General features: G+C 42.0%; 2 protein-coding genes across 3 annotated transcripts in view; one reads left to right on the top strand and one right to left on the bottom strand.

The window, feature by feature from the left end:
* Positions 1-2,571: 2,571 nt before the first annotated feature.
* tmem186 (transmembrane protein 186) lies at positions 2,572-3,102 on the top strand. The gene has a single exon (XM_078557655.1). The coding sequence runs from the start codon at positions 2,572-2,574 to the stop codon at positions 3,100-3,102; it is 531 nt and encodes a 176-aa protein (XP_078413781.1).
* A 9,315-nt stretch (positions 3,103-12,417) lies between these two features.
* abat (4-aminobutyrate aminotransferase) overlaps positions 12,418-18,353 on the bottom strand; it is a 204,893-nt gene continuing 198,957 nt past the window's right edge. For both annotated transcript variants that reach the window (XM_078558697.1, XM_078558698.1), the window contains exons 14-16: positions 18,177-18,323; positions 16,227-16,338; positions 12,418-13,274 (exon numbers count right to left, since the gene is read on the bottom strand). In XM_078558697.1, coding sequence (XP_078414823.1) covers positions 13,153-13,274; positions 16,227-16,338; positions 18,177-18,323 — 381 coding nt within the window. In that variant the 3' untranslated portion in view covers positions 12,418-13,152. The remainder of the gene's footprint in view (positions 13,275-16,226; positions 16,339-18,176; positions 18,324-18,353) is intronic.

Here is an 18,353-nt window from a genome sequence, read left to right as displayed (position 1 = left end):
GCTCTATCATCACTAAACATGGTGCCACTTACTGACCTCCCCTGCCCTTGCTTTGACACTGCCCCCATAGGGTGCCAAATTTTACTAAACCTAATCTGGGACAAGCAGGGTGCAACACAGTGAAATAGCCGGGGTGGAAACTACAGGTTGTACCGAAGCAAAATGTTGCAACAGCCTATATTCAACAGCTTTCTATCGCTCATGGAATGTGAGTTGTTGGCAAGGACAGCATTTATTTATTGCCTATCCGAAATTGACCTTGAGAAGGTGGTGGTGAGCCACATGAACCACTGCAGTCCATCTGGTGTAGGTACACGCACAGTGAAAGGAAGTTCCAGGTTTTTTAATCCAGTGATAGTGAAGGAATGGCAATATAGTTCCAAGTCATGATGGTGTGTGGCTTAGAGGGAACTTGGAGATGGTTGTGTTTCCATGTCTCTGCTGCCCTTGTACTTCTGGGTAATAGAGGTCGCAGATTTGGAGGGTGCCATTGAAGTTGTTGCAGTGCATCTTGTTTATTGTACACACTGCTACCATTGTGTGCCAGTGGTGGAGGGAGTGAGCATTTAAGGTGGTGAGTGGATTGCCAATCAAATAGGCTGCTTTGCCCTGGGTGGTGTCAAGCTTCTTGGGTATTTTTGGAGCTAGACATGTCCAGGCAAATGCAGCGTTTCCATCACTTCCCTAACTTGTGCCTTGTAGATATGGACAGGATTTGGGGATTCAGGAGCTGAGTTACTTGCCACAGAATTCTCAGCCTATACCTCTTGTAGCGATGGTGTTTATGTGAAAACAAATGAAAGATCACAGATCTGAAACATTAACTGTGTTTCTCTCCACAGATGCTACCATAATCTGCCAAGTATTTCCAGCATTTTCTGTTTTCATTTCAGATTTCCAGCATCTGCAGTATATTGCTATTCAACATTATTTATATGGCAGGTCCGGTTAAGTATCTGATCAATGGTCACCACCAGGATGTTGATGGTTGCACATAGACACTTTAAACACAAAACAAATGTACATATAATTACCACAGATGTGACGCTGTTTAAAAATACTGTAATACAATATCATTGTTCAATAACGGCATTTTTTCATATCCACTGAGTGTTTCGACTCAACTTTGCAAAAAAAAGTAGCAGAATTTGAACGAGCACACGATGTCAGCACAGCTTTAAGTTTAGTGGTACCTTTGTTCTTCTATAGATGTCCTGTCTCCATTTGAAATGGAAAATACTGACAAGCATACTGAACATAAAACAGATGCTTTCTTTCTAGTTGGTTATAGATATGGAAATTTCTTTGGAAGCTGTTTGTTACACTTCATTAATAATGGTATTTTCACTTTACTCTGAATCTTACATGAATTCTGCCATCGGTCGGTATCATAGCTGTGACAGCTGCATTTGTGCTGATCCAACAATGTTATAATGAATAGTAATGATAGAAATGATTTGAATATTTCTCTCTCATGCATTCATTTATTTAGACATTTAGCAGACACCATTATCCAAGACTTACATTGCATACTTTGTGCTATACTTCAATTAAACATTCGATATTTTTCAACATTAAGAAATTAAAAGTTTGGTTATTTGGGGACTAGTCTTGTGAGCAGGAAGTCGTTTTGGGGATTTTATTTGTCCAGAGGGACAGTACCTCATCTGAAGGTTGCGGTTCATTGATGTTTGTTTTGCATTTGTCGTGTACATGTGCAACCACCAACATTCTGGCGGTTACCAGTGATCTGATACTTAACTGGACCAGCCATATAAATAATGTTGAAAAGCAGTGTACTGCAGTTGCTGGAAATCTGAAATAAAAAAAACAATGTTGGAAATACTCAGCAGGTTATGCCAGCTTCTGTGGAGAGAAACAGAGTTAATGTTCCAGGTCTGTGACCAATCATTTGTTTTTATATAAACACCCTCGAAAATGGGGATGTATGATCACCCTAGGCTCATAGGGTGAAGCTATATGTGATATCAAATGTGCTGCATTATTTTAAAAAAAAAGAAATATATTTTATCTGAATATTGCATACTTTTGAATCCGGGGTACCAAAAGAACGACCACATATCTGATCCAAATCTCAAATACTGACAATTTTATTTGGAAAAATTTTGAAACTTGTTTGCATCATTGACAATTTAAGCCATTTTAAAATCATTCATAATTCTATGTACTATTCAGATTTTGTTGTAAATCACAATTCTCTTAATTGTTGCTTAATTATAATATCAGTTCTTAGATGTGATTTATTTAAGCAACAGTTCATTGATGTTTTTTGTAAAGTAGAGGTTTGAATTCCACACTAAAGGCTTAACATTTACAGACTGATTTTTTTTTGTTGTTCAGGTGATGGTTTTTAAGAACATACTCAGGTTTTGTCAAATGACTTGCCAGTCAAGATCTTTGTTACCTGTGTGTGCCTCAAGTACCCAAAAAAAGGCAGTAATTTTTGGTTGGCTCAAGACTTGTCCTGTGGCATATCTTCAAGTTGCGAAGCTCCATCTCAAAGCACATGAAAATCATATGACAGCAGGAGGACAGATTCAACATGGGCAAATGTCTGCTGATGTCCAGGAACACCAGGGGCAGTCAAAACCCAAATTCCCAGATAATGAACATTTCACAGCGATCTACAAGTTTCAAGGAATAAGATTCTTGAGAGCTATTTCTCAGCTAAAAATACTTCAGACTGGCATAACCGTAGCCCTTCTACCCACAGTTTATTATTTTTACCTGCAGGAGCAGGTACAATATGCTATGCTTACTAATATCACCGGATTATCAGGTTTTGCTATAATCATGCTTTATTCCATGAGTTACTATCTAAGACGTTTCATAGGGATGCTGTATCTAAATGAATCGGGCACCATTCTGAAGGTTTCACATCTCTCCTTTTGGGGAAGGAGGAAGGATTTTTATGTCCCTGTTGAAGATGTCATGCCCCTTGGAGACACAGGGGATGCAGCAAATGAAATTATTCTACAGTTCAAACAGTACAATAGGACTGAGGTTTTCTATTTCACAATTAAGTTTGGTCAGGTAGTTGATAAGCAAAAATTTCTGCAAGTGTTTGGAGGACTTCAATAAATAATTCCACTCACTGGCCTCTTGGTTTAATTTGTAAAACAGTATGTTGGACAAAGTTAACATTTGCATATACATTTAAATAACTAAGCCACAATGAAAGCAGTCAGGTGACCTGCCTAAACATTTGGGTCCACAATTTTATGCAGGATGAACATATGCCCTATTAGCATTATATGAGCTAAGTACAACTGTCTCATTGCCCAGTAATTGGCATTAACCCTGTTGAGATGCTAACTGCTGTGGTTTGAGCTTTCTCTCTACCCTTGAATTCATGGCAGTGAGGTAGTTTCCATAAGAAGAAACCATCAATTTACATTTATAGAGCATTTTTAGCACTCTAAAATGTCCACGGGGTACCACTGGCAAGAGGGAGCGTGATGAATAAAAGCTATAAAATAAAATACTATGGATGCTGGAAATCTGAAACAACAGGAAACGTTGGAAAAACTCAGCAGATCTGGCAGCTTCTGTGGAGAGAAAAACGGAGTTAATGTTGATTCTGTATGACTCTTCTGTCTATATTTTTACAGAGCGTCTCCGTGACCTCCCTTATTCAGCAGTATACTGCAAGCTTAAAAGATGTTACTTCTTGATTGATGTACATAAGATCCTGAATGGTTTTGACAAGGTGGATGTGGAAAGGATGTTTCCTGTTGTGGGTGAGTCCAGAACTAGGGGGCAGTTTTAAAATTAGGGGTCACCCTTTTAGGACAGAGGTGAGGAGAATTTTTTCCTCTGAGGGTTGTGCGACTTTGGAACTCTGCCTTCGAAGGCAGTGGAGGCAGGGGTCATTGAATATTTTTAAGACGGAGGTAGATAGATTCTTGTTAGGCAGGGGAATCAAAGGTTGTCGGGGGGAGACATCCAAAGCAGCCTGGAAGGAGCCAGATTTATAAAGTCAAAAACCGTAAGCAGGGCAGTCCTGCCCTGTTTTGAGGTTGCAGTATGGCTGTAGCAATTCATTTCAGTCACGGCCTCAAACATTGGTTGTCACTGAAGTTTGTGGGGAGAAAATTGCTCCCTAAAGACTCTCCGTGGACATGGCATCCTGCTGAGAGCCCTTCTCCCACCTCCCTCCCTCTTTTAGGAGCTTGTCCTGTTCTGCTTGGCGTCTGCCCATTCTCCCATGCGAGCAGACGAAATAGAGCAGAAGTAGGCCATTTGGCCTCTCGAGTCTGCTCAACCATTCAATAAGATCAAGGCTTATCTGTTTGTGTTTCAAATTCCACATTCCCATCTCCCCATTGTGGGTGGGTGCAGGGGCAATATGGCGAGAAGGCCAAAAATCAGTTTCACACCATCGTGAAACCAGTTTGCGATCGTCCGCTCCACTCGTCAATGGCGGGGCTGTGTTTGCTGCCGCCATGTGTCAGTAACCTAATTTCAATACTTTAACATCTAATTATAAGTCCTACTTGCTGGAAGCATCCAACCCACGTCAAATGTACCGCCCATGTCGGTGTGACTTCCAAATGGCGTATTTCTTGACTGCCTTTAATCACATTTTGTTTTAATGTTTGTAAGTTTCCTTTAAACTTTGTTCTTGGTTTTACAGCTGACCTGACTTAAGGGCTGTGCTTGATTTATCCCTTATTTTATTAATTTGGTTTAATTGGTTGACTCTAAAAAGAGTTACATCTTCTTAACCCATCCGACTGTCTGCCCCTCTTCCATGGCTACGTTCGCGGCCAGGTGTCCCTGGAGAGGGAGCACGTGGTGTCTGCCGGCACCCTCGAGGCCTTCCGTGCCCGGTGGGCACCAAGGGGGCTGAGGTGCTTTATCGAACCTGTTAATCACATTTTGGTTTGATGTAAGTTTCCTTTAAATTTTGTCTTTGGTTTTGCAGTGACCCTAACTTAGCGGCTGCGTTTAATTTATCCCTCGTTTTGTTAATTTAGTTTAATTGTTTGACTCCAAAAGAGCTACATCTTCTTAACCCACCCGACTGTCTGCCCCTCTTCCGCGGCTACGTTCGCGGCCGGGTGTCCCTGGAGAGGGAGCACGCGGTGTCTGCCGGCACCCTCGAGGCCTTCCATGCCTGGTGGGCACCGCAGGGACTGGGGTGCTTTATCGACCCTCTTAATCACATTTTGATTTGATGTTTGTAAATTTTCTTTAAACTTTGTCTTTGGTTTTACCTAACCTAACTTAGGGGCTGTGTTTACTTTATCCCTCATTTTGTTAATTTAGTTTAATTGTTTGACTTTGAAAGAGTTACATCTTCTTAACCTTCCTAACCCTGCTGCTACGTCTTGGTGCTCCTCTTACATCCAAAGTGGGGGTGGAGGTAGCCTGCTGACTTCTATGTCCTGTCTGGTGATGACCTTGGTGGGCGTCCACTGGAAGGCCGAGACCTGGAAGACCCCAGCCTGCTTTCGGGGTCCTGCTGTGTGACAGTGGCACTCTCTCGGCCTGTGGAGCTGGAACTGCTGGAGTCACAGGAAGAGGGGAGTCGGATGGGATGGACACCCAAGGATTCACCTAGGTCGATGGCCCTGGGGTGTGCACCCATTGATGATCTTCCCTATGGGTACCCAAGGCCCCTGGCTGACTCCTTGAGGAGATGGGGAAATGAGTCAGATCGAGCTGCCCCACACCTCTCGTGTTGACACTGTTGGAGGCCAACTATGGCATCAGCAACGGAGTTCAGCCCACGCAGCAATGCAGGACTGGTGTCCAGGACCAAGGTCTCCATGGCGGCCGCCATCCTGCCAGTGTTGACCTCAATACGTTGGCATGCCGGCGCTATCACCTCAGCCTGAAAGCAGGCAGACTTCTCCATCGTGCCTTGCAATCTGAGAAGTGCAGTGGACATCCCTTCCTGATTTTCCTGAGCAGCTCCAGCAACTGAGGTATGAATGAGTCCAGAGGCTCCTCATCTGACTTGGACTTCGCAAAGTTTTGGCCTCCAGCAGTCCTACGAGCGCCGGAAACCTGGGAAGTTCCTGCCTCCACCTGCTGTGCATCAGACAGTGCGATGTGCTCACTAGATTGTGATTCCAAGGCTACTCTAGAACTAAATCCCATCAAGGTGTGTCTCTCTGCACTAGTGGAGGGTGTGGGTGAGCACTGTGACGGGTCTTCAAAGAGGGCGTCATCAGATTCTTATTCCAAGGTGTCTTCGGGGCTTCGAGGCCCTGGGTCTTAAACCCCCTCTGCTGCTTCCCAGATGTGCCTGTGAAAGCAAGGAGAGATAATTAGTGCATGGCAGGGGACTGCAGAATGGGGGAACTCACTCACAGGATGGTTGTCTGCTGGATGTTGCACTGCTGCATCCTTACTTGGATGAGCACAGCTGACCCCACCTCTGGCACAGGAAAGGTCCAGGTCGTCGCCCGCCAGCTGGATGACTCTATTTTCAAAGTCTGTGAGGACCTTGATGTCAGGCATTCCTCCACCAGTCTGCGACCTCTCCCTTTTGTTGTGTGCCAGCTTGTCCTGCATGAATACAGATGGAGAGAGTGTAAGCAGGACACCTGCCAGGCCAGATGAGAAGGATGCCTGGCATGTGTAGATGGTGAGTGGTGCCATGGACAGGATGAGGTCACAGTCCGCAGGGCAGATGAAGGTATGTGTGAGAGAATGAATGTAATGTCTGTTGACCTGGCAGTGAGTAAGGGCCCTGTGGATGAGTTTGTGAGTGCGAGTTGAAAGTGATGAGAAGAGTGACTTACCCAGGCAGAATGGAGGAGATCATTCACCCTCTTTCGGCACTGGATGGCTGTCCTCTTTTACAGGCAGTTGGCGCTGACCACCACTGCCACCGGCTCCCTTGCCAGATTGGCGAGCTCGTTTGCTGGTCTTCACCCAGAGCAAGGATAGAGGACTTCACAGTGGGCCTCCACAGTGTCTAATTGACGCCCAAGGGAGACATCGCTAAATTTGGAGGCAGTGTGTTTCTTTCATTTGGCAGCCATGACTTTCCAGCAGCTTTTGAGCCCTTAGAGCATGCTAGCTCTGTGTAGGGGGCACCCTTTACATATGGCGCCCGAATTATTGAAGGCCTGAGATGACAGGGCGGGTGAATCAGAGGCCGCCCTGACAGTGATCTGGTGTGTTTCCCATGAATGCATTATTAATGAGGCGGGGCATGCCAGGAATGGGACGATATGGCGCAAAAACCATTGCAGCCAGCGGGTAAAACAACTTTTTCACGCCTGCTGCGGCACTTAGTGCAAATCTGGGACAACTCCCCACATAGTTTCCAGTTTTCTGCCTCCCTCCCTTCTTGAATAGAGGGTTATATTTGTTACCTTCCAGGCTGATGGAACCTTTCCAGAATCTAGTGAATTTTGGAAAATTAACATGAACACACCTGTTACCTCATTAGCCTCCTCTTTTAAGACCCTAGGACAAAGTCCATCAGAACCCGGAGACTAGTCAGCCCGCAGCTCCATCAGTTTGCTCAGTACTGCTTCTCTTGTGATTGTAATTTCACTAAGTTCCCCTCTCCCTTCCACCACCTGATTTACAGCTATTACTGGAATGTTTTTGTGTCTTCTATAGTGAACACAGAAGCAAAATATTTATTCATTTCATCTGCCATTTCCTTATTATCTACTATTAACTCCCCGTTCTCACGCTCTAGAGGACCGGCACTCACTTTACTCACTCTTTTCCTTTTTAAATACCTAGAGAAACTCTTGCTATTCATTTTTACATTTCTAGCTAGCTTCCTCTTATACTCTAATTTCTCCTGATTGACTTTTTAGTTATTCTCTGCTGTTCTAATTCTAAAGTTCCAATTCCAAGTATCAGCCGCTAAAAGAAATAATCCAGAAAATAACCTGTAAATGGTTCATGATCTCTTTCAATGACACTGGTAGGGGGCTGTCACGAATCACTGGGGATAGTGCGCTGTAATATCAAACCCTACTATTCCCTGAGCCGCGACAAATGTGAAAAGTTTGACCAAATCATCAGACTGCCCCAATTCTACTCAACTGTTTAATTTAGGTTAACAGAATACGAGCACCAGGTTTGTAAACTTAATAAGTGAAGAACTGTTTATTGAACAAACTGTCATTAACCAGTGGCAAAAAAAAATGAACTGCTAATTTCTAACTCTATAACCTAAACTTTACCCCTTCTTGAATCCTTATACACACAAAAACATGGACTTTAAGGATGGGATAAGACAGTCCAATAGCACTAATTCTGGAGTACAGGATTCGATGGACTGATTTTGTTTGATGTCTTCCAAATTCCTTTCAGTTTTGATGACATGAGGTGGTCTTCCAGCATATTCAGTGTTTAGTTCACTGGTTGAGCACTTGCTTTTCAATGTCTCTAACAGTGATTTTCAATGTCTCTAACAGTGATTTTCCCCTTTGCCTCTTGACAGGGGTTCTCAGAGAGAGAGAGAGCAGATTATAGAGATAGGAGCAGAAAAACCAGCTAGCTATTATTGTGGAATTACTGGAATCTTCCACATACAGGAGGAAGAGGTTTTAGGTCTTTTTCTTTCAGGCTAGGAGCTATTTTGTTGCACTGCTCTCACACAAAACCTGGTCACTTGGTCAAGAGCTAATCAAAACATTGTTGCCAGGTTTTGCCACTGTTGCCCTTGGTCCAGGACTCCTTTCCGGCACCATCCTGTCTTTCATGGCACACTGTGTTCCAGGACTGCAACATTTATATATCTCTCACCCTGTTCCAGTGGACATGTCTTTCAAACTGCAGCCATTGTAATTTTAATCCACAATCGAACAGAAAATAAAAAGAAATGTTCTTTACGACAGTCCAACAGAAATAAAAGGATATGTTCCTTACAGGTGGATTCATGCAATTATACATCATGTTCAGCTGTGCGAGGATAAGGGAATAGGCTGGAGTGTGGCATCTGAAAATGGCAATACTGGCATCCGATCAACATTGCACACTGATTGACAATCTACCTGCTCTGCATGCTGCCGACAGTCATTAAGTGTGCATGTGCACACCCCTTTACCAAGATGTCGTCAAATGCACTTCCCGTCAGAAGTGTGCTGTGTATCTTGGATACCAGGTTTCAAGCATTAGGAGACTGCTTAGCACCTAAAAGAATGAGGCCACAGGGCCCAATTTTATAACATGGCTGGTTAGTTTTCTTTTGGGGCTATTTTTTGGGCAATAAATTAAAATCTGTTGGATTGCTAACATTTATCCAGAGTTCTTGAAGCAGATTGGGTATTTGCTAACAAATCTAAGCATTACAAGATGGATTTTTATTTATTTCCCTCATGTTGCCAAATCCCATGCTGATAACAATTATTCAAAAGCCCCAGTGAGCAGCCATTTTGGAGATGATTTCACATATTGCTAATTTTAGCCCACAACCAAATAGAGTCTGGGATTACTGAACAAGAGGCTTCCAGTACATTTGAGGGAGGTCTTGTGGCACATTTCATAATGCCCTGTCTCTGAATTAGAACCCAGAGCTTCGAGTTCCACTCCAGGACTTGATGGTCACAGAAGGTGCGTTCATAACATGGCTAAATGGGTTGATTACCAACCTGTAGATTCTTCCAACACGCCTATGGCAGGCAGTAAGAGCAGGAGAGTCTCCTGGTCGACCATGCTTAATGTGAAATGGCGTACCTCAAGTTACTGCCTCTGGTGATAGGCTAGTGACCTTTCCATGAAAAATTAGCTATGGAAATGGACAAAAGCACCTGTGCTTTGTCTGCCTCATGTGTCATTAGATATGGGAAAGCCTCTAAGTACCTTTGAGTTCAGACAGAAACAGCAAATTAATCAATCTCAACATCCAACAAATGTCTTTGTCCCAGCCCTGATGGCCTTCCAACAACCAATTTCAGTCAACTGTCAGAACTGAACCGTTGTAAGAAATGGTAAAATTATTTCAATCAAAATTAGTGTACAAGATTATGAGGGGCATGGACAGGATGGATAGGGAGCAGCTGTTCCCCTTAGTTGAAGGGTCAGTCACGAGGGGACATAAGTTCAAGGTGAGGTGCAGGAGGTTTAGGGGGGATGTGAGGAAAAACATTTTTACGCAGAGGGTGGTGACGGTCTGGAATGCACTGCCTGGGAGGGTGGTGGAGATGGGTTGCCTCACGTCCTTTAAAAAGTACCTGGATGAGCACTTGGCCCATAGCCTTGAATGTTATGACATGCCAAGTGCTGGGAAATGGGATTAGGTAGGTAGGTCAGGTGTTTCTCACGTGTCGGTACAGACTCGATGGGCTGAAGGGCCTCTTCTGCACTGTGTGATTCTGAGACTTTTGAGGCTATCCAACCCAGGAATATTGATAGTTTAAATTAAATACAAAAAGCTATGTTGTATGCAGGATGTAACAGCTACAAGATGGTGTTGTCCATCACTGATTACAAAGGCAGTGACACATGACAGTAAAAGCTTTGGAATGTTTAGCAACAGGCATAAAAGCTGTAAAGTGAATTAAAACCAATAAACAAACATGTTTAAAAGCTAAAACAAAAACAGAATTACCTGGAAAAACTCAGCAGGTCTGGCAGCATCGGCGGAGAAGAAATCAGTTAACGTTTCGAGCCTTCATGGCCCTTCGGCAGAACTGAAGCATAGTTAGAAGAAGGGAGAAATATAAATTGGTTTAAGGTGGGTGGGGGGTGGGGGGGGAGAGACACATTGAGGGTGTGGTGATTGTGGAGATGATTACCAACCTGTAGATTCTTCCAACACGCCTATGGCAGGCAGTAAGAGCAGGACAGTCTCCTGGTCGACCATCCTTAATGTGAAGTGGCGTACCTCAAGTTACTGCCTCTGGTGATAGGCTAGTGACCTTTCCATGAAAAATTAGCTATGGAAATGGACAAAAGCACCTGTGCTTTGTCTGCCTCATGTGTCATTAGATATGGGAAAGCCTCTAAGTACCTTTGAGTTCAGACAGAAACAGCAAATTAATCAATCTCAACATCCAACAAATGTCTTTGTCCCAGCCCTGATGGCCTTCCAACAACCAATTTCAGTCAACTGTCAGAACTGAACCGTTGTCCCACACCCTCAATGTGTCTATGTGTCTCTCCCCCCACCCCCCCGCCCCCCCCCCCACCCACCTTAAACCAATTTATATTTCTCCCTTCTTCTAACTATGCTTCAGTTCTGCCGAAGGGCCATGAAGGCTCGAAACGTTAACTGATTTCTTCTCCGCCGATGCTGCCAGACCTGCTGAGTTTTTCCAGGTAATTCTGTTTTTGTTTTGGATTTCCAGCATCCGCAGTAGCTTTTAGCTTTTTGTTTTTATGTTTAAAAGCTACGCTTCGCTTTAATGTCAAGTCAGAACTCTGCAGATGTTTTACAAATACAAAAAACCTAGAGAGATCATCATGTCTGGGATACGAAGATAATGGATTGATAGGTTTTAAAAATGCTAATTCAGTCGGTCTTAAGCGTTTTGAAGGCTACAAGCTGACATTGATTGACAATATCTCCTTTTGAAGTGCAGGGAGATGAGCAGACATATTTAGTTTATATACTTTGTCAGGTGGACTTTGTTTAATTCTCCAGGAAACAGTTGATAAGTAGTCATAATCTTAAGAGACTTGAATTGTTTTATTGCCAGTTGACCAGGAAAGAAGGACTGATAAAGATTCTGCAAAGGCATGAGGAATAGGGACTTACTAAAATATGTTTTGAACATATGCACATTGTTAAGAAGTATCTAATATTGAGGTTTGGACAAAGAATTGTACGCCTCATTGGACAACTGTAGCTTAAGCTCGATTTTTGTTAGGATAATACGATCTTGTCAATGAAACATGTTGCCCACCTTGCAAAGAAGGGTATAAAGATCATTTCAAAGAGTTATTTGGTGCTTAGCATAAGTAGTGGTCAGCTGCTGGGAGGAACAATTGGCCGGAGGTTGACTGCTTGCTGTTGATCGTATGTATGATTTCTTGTAACGTATTTGTGACTAATGGATGTATTGCTAACAGGTATATTGCTAATGAGTATATAGCTAATGGGTATATTGTAACAAGTGAATTGTGTTGTTAACTAGTATTCTTACAAAATCTAGTAAAGACATTAGTGTTTAATTTGAGCTTTGAGTGTTGTCTCCTTATTTTTCGTAATTCTCGTGTTCGAACAAGAGTCAAAGGTAAAAGGTTACTTCATACACTGTCAGACCCTCAAAGTACGTACCTTTTACTCTATTGTACTGTGACCCAAAAACAGCAAATACAATTTCTAAAAAATCTGCACATAATCTACATCATATCTGCTCTATGAATGTGTGATGCCAGTATAAGACTGACTGGAAATAAAATTGCTAAAACGTTCCTTTTTCCAACACTAATATTTCTCTTGCTTACACAAAAAACACCAACAATAAATGTACTCTATTAGTTTAATGAAAACGTAGGGTACAATTCTAGATAACCTTTTTCAATAATATATAACATTTGAAGAAACTGGGTTTTATTGGGATATATAGATGGCCATGGTGAATAAATTTATCTCAATTTCTATATATGGTGAACTGATCAAGCTTAAGACACATCTTACTCAAACAACTAGGCTTTCTGGTTATTTAACATAGTAAATGCATAATGTGTTTCAATTGAACAGAAATGATTTTGACATAATCCACCATTAATTCACAAAGTAGTATATGGAGCATTTTAGAACAGATAGCAAATATCCTATTGTATGTCATGAATGCCATTAATTGACACCTGTCATGTGATACAAAATATCAGTAAAAATTACAAAAATGTTTACCAGATTAATTATGAAACTGAAGTTACATAAATGGAATATTGTTCAACTTACACCATTACACCCAAGGCATCTGACAATGGAAAATTAACACTGATTTCTTGTAACGTTATTAGATGTATATTCACATTAGTGGAATAGAATGTTAAATGTTACAATAATTACACATTTGAATTAGCTATAGAGGTCAAACTTACCCTTATTTATTGATTTTTAAAGTACTGGTGGAAATGGTAGATATCAACACTGAACAAATGGTTACATAATTTGTAAGATCACTAGATTGCAATCTATTGAACAGCATGATTGTGGGCTGTTGATTCTTTTGTGCTGCCTGCTGCTTCACATTTTTATTTGTGGGCAGCCAGAATATCACTGAAAACATTAAGGAAGAGATTTGCATGGTGTGGCCTGAACACCAAAGCAGGACGGAAACGAATGGACTTTTCCCCACAGCCACCAAGTACAATACCTAATGGGAGAAAAGTCAGTGGTCAAACTCATAGAATAACAATTCCGGATCAATTGTTTATTTGGTCTAGCTTAGTACATTTAAGTAAAGAAAGTACTCTTGAAATTCTTTTGCAAGGTTTTGGGGGTGGAACATGTATAGAGTGGGTTGGAAGTTTCAGTCCACAGATTCCATTCTGGTTCACTTTCCAGGGTTATTTACATACATTGGATAGACACCCACAGCGCCACTGGGTTCCCACCTCAGGGCATGGGTGGCATCATGATATAGCAGAGCTGTCCTAGCTCTGATTTACATAAGAACATAAGAAATAGGAGCAGGTGTAGGCCATTCGGCCCCTCAAGCCTGCCCTGCTGTTCAATAAAGTCATGGCTTATCTGCCCCAGGCCTCAACTCTTTTGTGCCAGCTCCTCATAGCCCTCAACTCTCCAATATTTCAAAAATCGATGTACCTCTTTAAATACTTTTAGTGATCTAACTCTCTGGGGTAGAGAATCCAGACATTCACTACCCTCTGAGAGAGGAAATTCCTTCGCATCTCAGTTTTAAATGAGTGTACCCTTATTTTGTAACTCTGTCCCCTAGTTTGAGATTCCCCCACTAGTGGAAACATCTTCTCAACATCTCCCCTGTCAAGCCTCCTCAGAATCTTGCATGTTTCAATAAGATCACCCCTCATTCTTCTAAACTCTAATCAATAAAGGCCTAACCTGTTTAGCTGTTCTTGAAAAATCAACCCCTTCATCCCAGGACTCAGCCTAGTGAATCTCTTTTGAACTGCCTCCAATGCCAGTATATCCTTTCTTAAATACGGGGACCAAAACTGTACACAGTACTCCAGGTGTGGCCTCACCAGCATCCTGTACAGTTGTAACAAGACTTCCCTATTTTTAAACTCCAACCCCCTAGCAATACAGGCCAAAATTCCATTTGCTTTCATAATCACTTGCTGCACCTGCATACTAACTTTTTGTGTTTCATGCTCAAGAACACCCAGATCCCTCTGTGCTGCACTTTTTTGGAGTCTCTCTCCATTTAAATAATAGTCTGCCTTTTGATTTTTCCTACCAAAGTACATGACTTCACACTTTCCTACATTAAACTCCATCTGCCAAGTTTTTGCCCACTCACTCAACCTATCTATATCCCCTTGCAGATTCCTTATGTCCTCATCACAACATGCCCTCCCACCTATTTCTGTATCATCAGCAAATTTGGATATATTACACTCTGCCTTCTCCTCGAGGTCATTAATATAGATAGTAAATAATTGAGGTCCTAGGACTGATCCTTGTGGCACTCCACTAGTTATGTCTTTCCAACCTGAAAAAGACCCATTAATCCCAACTCTCTCTTCTGTGTGTTAACCAGTCCTCAATCCATGCTAATATATTACCCCCAATACCGAGGGCTACTATCTTGTGCAATAACCTTTTATGTGGCACCTTATTGAATGCCTTCTGGAAATCCAAATACACTACATCTACTGTTTCCCTTTATCAGCTCTGCTTGTTATATCCTCAAAGAACTTTAGCAAATTTGTCAAATATGATTTCCCTTTCACAAAACTTTGTTGACTCTGTTTGATTGCGTTAAGCTTTTCTAAATGTCCTGCTATTTCTTCCTTAATAATGGACTCTAGCATTTTCCCAACAACAGATGTTAGGCTGGCTGGCCGATAGTTTCCTGCTTTTTGTCTCCCTCCCTTCTTGAACAGGGGCATCACATTAACAGTTTTCCAATCCGCCAGGACCCTCCTGGAACCCAGTGAGTTCTGGAATATTCCTACCAATGCCTCTATTATCTCGGCAATACTTCCTTTATATTTGGAAGAAAGGCTCCATTTTTCATCGGATTACAGCAGGACTTTTTGCGTCTTAACATCCACTCCTTGAGCCTTTAGCAATGCAAGATGTGATAATTTTGACATGATTGTGATGCATTTCCCTCATCTGCATGAGTTGTTATATTCCCACCTGTTAGTTGGCAGGTGCACTGTGTCTCTACCATTGGCCAGAAACTGACATAAAGGGCTGAATCCTTGGCTCGGCAAGCAGGGGTGGGGCCCGCTCGGCAAGGCGTAAAATGACGCGGAGTGACGTTAGGCATGCGTCCTGATGTCACCGCGCATCATTTAGATTTTCAGTTCGGCGGGTGCGCAGCCGAGTCAGCTCTGCACCCGCCAGATTGTCAAAGGCCAGTAAAGGCCATTTAAAAAGGCAATTAAGCAATTACCTGAGCTGCCCGTCCTACCTTAAGGTTGGTGGGCAGGCGAAGAGCCCAGGCGGCCTTCACATTTTTCATGGAACCTCATCCACAGGCGGGATGAGGTTTCATGAAGGGTATATAAATTAAATACGTTTTTTCATTAAAGTTGATTGACATGTCCTAGCTCGTGTGACACTGTCACATGAGGGGACATGTCTTAAAATTTTTTTTCTTTATTAAAAGTTTTGGAACTTAACCTAATCTCCCTGAGGCAGCTCCGTGCCTCAGGGAGATTTCTGCACATGCGCGCGAAAGAGCGCAGGCCCCGACTCAGGGAACCCCCTCCCGCCTGCTCAGGGCGGGTGTCACTGGGTGGGTCTTAATTGGCCTGCTCACATAAAATGGCAGCGCGAACACAATCGGGAGCGCCGATCGGGTCTGTGCCCGCACGCCCCCATACAACCCCCTCAAGGTGGGGGGGAAATTCTACCCATAGACAAAGAGATGGGGATTTGATGTAGCAGGATTCTGCCCCATCTACAGAAGCTACTCCATCCACTAGGGGAGAAGAAATTTTACCTCAGTATAGATTGATTTACAGCTTCATGGCTGCCCCCACTCTGGTGTTACTATACTGCATTTTTGAATCTCAATTTCAAGGCAAAAACAAACGTGCTATAATTTTAAAACATGTGAGATTGAATAAATCAAATTTGTCTTGCATTTGATACCGATCCATCCTACCTTTATTTCTCATTTTCAAGACAAGTTGATTCCTTATTGCTTCACTGGGTGCATCTATAGAGCAGAATGTCCCTTTCCCCCGGGCTTTATTCAGGATGTGTGGATAGAGAACCTGAAAAAGAGCACAGTATTGAAATCCATTAATATGTTGATGTGACGGCAATAAAAAATGGCAATAAACAATGGAAGTAATATATTTGACAAATGCACCGCTGAAATTGATTGTGAAGATGTTTTGGGTATGCTTGCAAATTGATTGAACTTTCAATTTTTTTTTTATTTTTAAAAAGTTTATGATTTGCTCAAAACCTGTACTCATATCTGATGTACCTTCCATATTTGAGTATAACTTTATTTACATAGCGATTGGACATGCTGAGTTCAGCTGAAGCCAGGAATGTTTTTTGCAGTTGCCTCTTTCTGTTGCCTAGTTGTCTGATGCTATTCCCAACTGGATGTGGTATAGATCAGAGCAAAGCTCTGTGACCCTTAGTGTAGAACCATTTTGTTTTATTATAGCTTGCTGTTTTTGGCAATGGGTAGTTCTGTGTTATAACTGTACTATATTTATATCTAATTCTGAGGTATGCCTAGTGCTGCTCCTGGTATCCCTTACTACAGTCTGCCTTGAATTAGGCTTACTTCCTTTTCCCTGATGGTGATTAAAGACTGAGGGATATGCTAGGCCCAGTATTGGGCTGCTCAATCTGTCTTTAGTTTGTTCCACTTAAGCATGGTAGGAGTGCTACACTACGTGATTCATGGTGTCTTCAAATGGAGATAAGATTTTGTCTTTACAAGGATTGTTCAGTTAACGATCACTTCTACCAATATTATTGGGTACAGATGTGTTTGTGACAGGTAGGTTAGTGAGGGCAATGTCCTTTTTGTATTAGTTCCTTCACCACCTTTTCACAGGCCTGTTTGGAATTTACATCCATCAGGACTCTGCCATTAGTTCAGTCACCCTGCTAGAGACCACTTTATGTCTTTGCTTCCCTCGGAGCTTCCACCAAATAATGTTCAACATGAAGGAGTACTGATTTGTCAGTTCAGGCAGTTGGAGAGTGGGAGGGGTTTAATTGATGATCAGTAGAAGATTTGATTACCTTGTTTAATTTGAAGCCATGATATTTAATGGGGTCAAAAATGACACCTTCCAGGACCAGTCATACCCTACTTTATAATATCCTACATTTGATGGGTCTACTCTTGTGAAAGTTGAATTTTTGAGACTTTTTTTTCAGGAACAAAGTTAAGGGGCTAACTTTTACATGGGTAATGAGAGGAATCCAAGAGGACTGAGGCATTAATTGTTTTTAGATTTCCAACAATACCACGCAGAATAGCCATGAAGGATATCAAATTGCAGGAATCACTTGGGTCTCTGCTCAATGCCCCTCACAATAATATTTTTCGTGATTTACAGTAATTTTATACTATGCTAGAATTGCCACATTCCAGATGTAAGAATTCCAAACAATTGCCTGAAAGTTAAATACAAAACTGCTGAGATTTACCAAAACTGACACACTAAAACAGGTCTTCCTGGCAGTTGGTCTTAGCAAGTCATAGGAGTTTTAAATTTGGCTTGCAGCTAACTTCAGGAACTAGCATTGATTTTACAAAATGTAAAATATAAAATAGCTATATTTCGTATCGACCCCGAGTTCCTAATCATGTCACAGTGTCATGTGGCACACCGCTCTGTGTTGGTGTTCCAATGAACCACCTCATTCCAAATGCAGCAATTACAATTTCAATTGAATAACTGTAACAACGCTTGTTAAATAAATTCTCAAAACATTTCAGGTGAATAATACATATTGCATCTCAATACATTAAGAACTGGATGTAAAACAAAACAGCATAAATGAGATAACCAACTGTAAAGTAAGGCAATTATTTTACATTTCCTTATTGCAGGTCTTCAAGTACACTAATTGTTACCTGTAAATCCTTAAGACCCTGTAATAGGACCTTGCCACTTTCAATGACGTTGTCCAAGAGTTTTTCTCTCCTAATAACATTAAGTACTTCAGAAAACATGAGACTTTTTGAAGGATCTCCTAGCCATGTGTTGAAAATCCTGTAGGGCTGTAACAAAGATGCAATGTACAGATTGTA

The sequence above is a fragment of the Cetorhinus maximus genome, chromosome 15 (assembly GCF_964194155.1).
Source record: "Cetorhinus maximus chromosome 15, sCetMax3.hap1.1, whole genome shotgun sequence".
Taxonomy (NCBI): Eukaryota; Metazoa; Chordata; class Chondrichthyes; order Lamniformes; family Cetorhinidae; genus Cetorhinus; species Cetorhinus maximus.
Note: the sequence above shows the minus strand (reverse complement) of the source record. Positions and strands in the feature narration are given on the sequence as shown.

What these genes read in the sequence shown, in the direction of transcription:
- tmem186 (XM_078557655.1), top strand. Translation starts at nt 2,572, where the DNA reads ATGTCTGCTGATGTCCAGGAACACCAGGGGCAGTCAAAACCCAAATTC.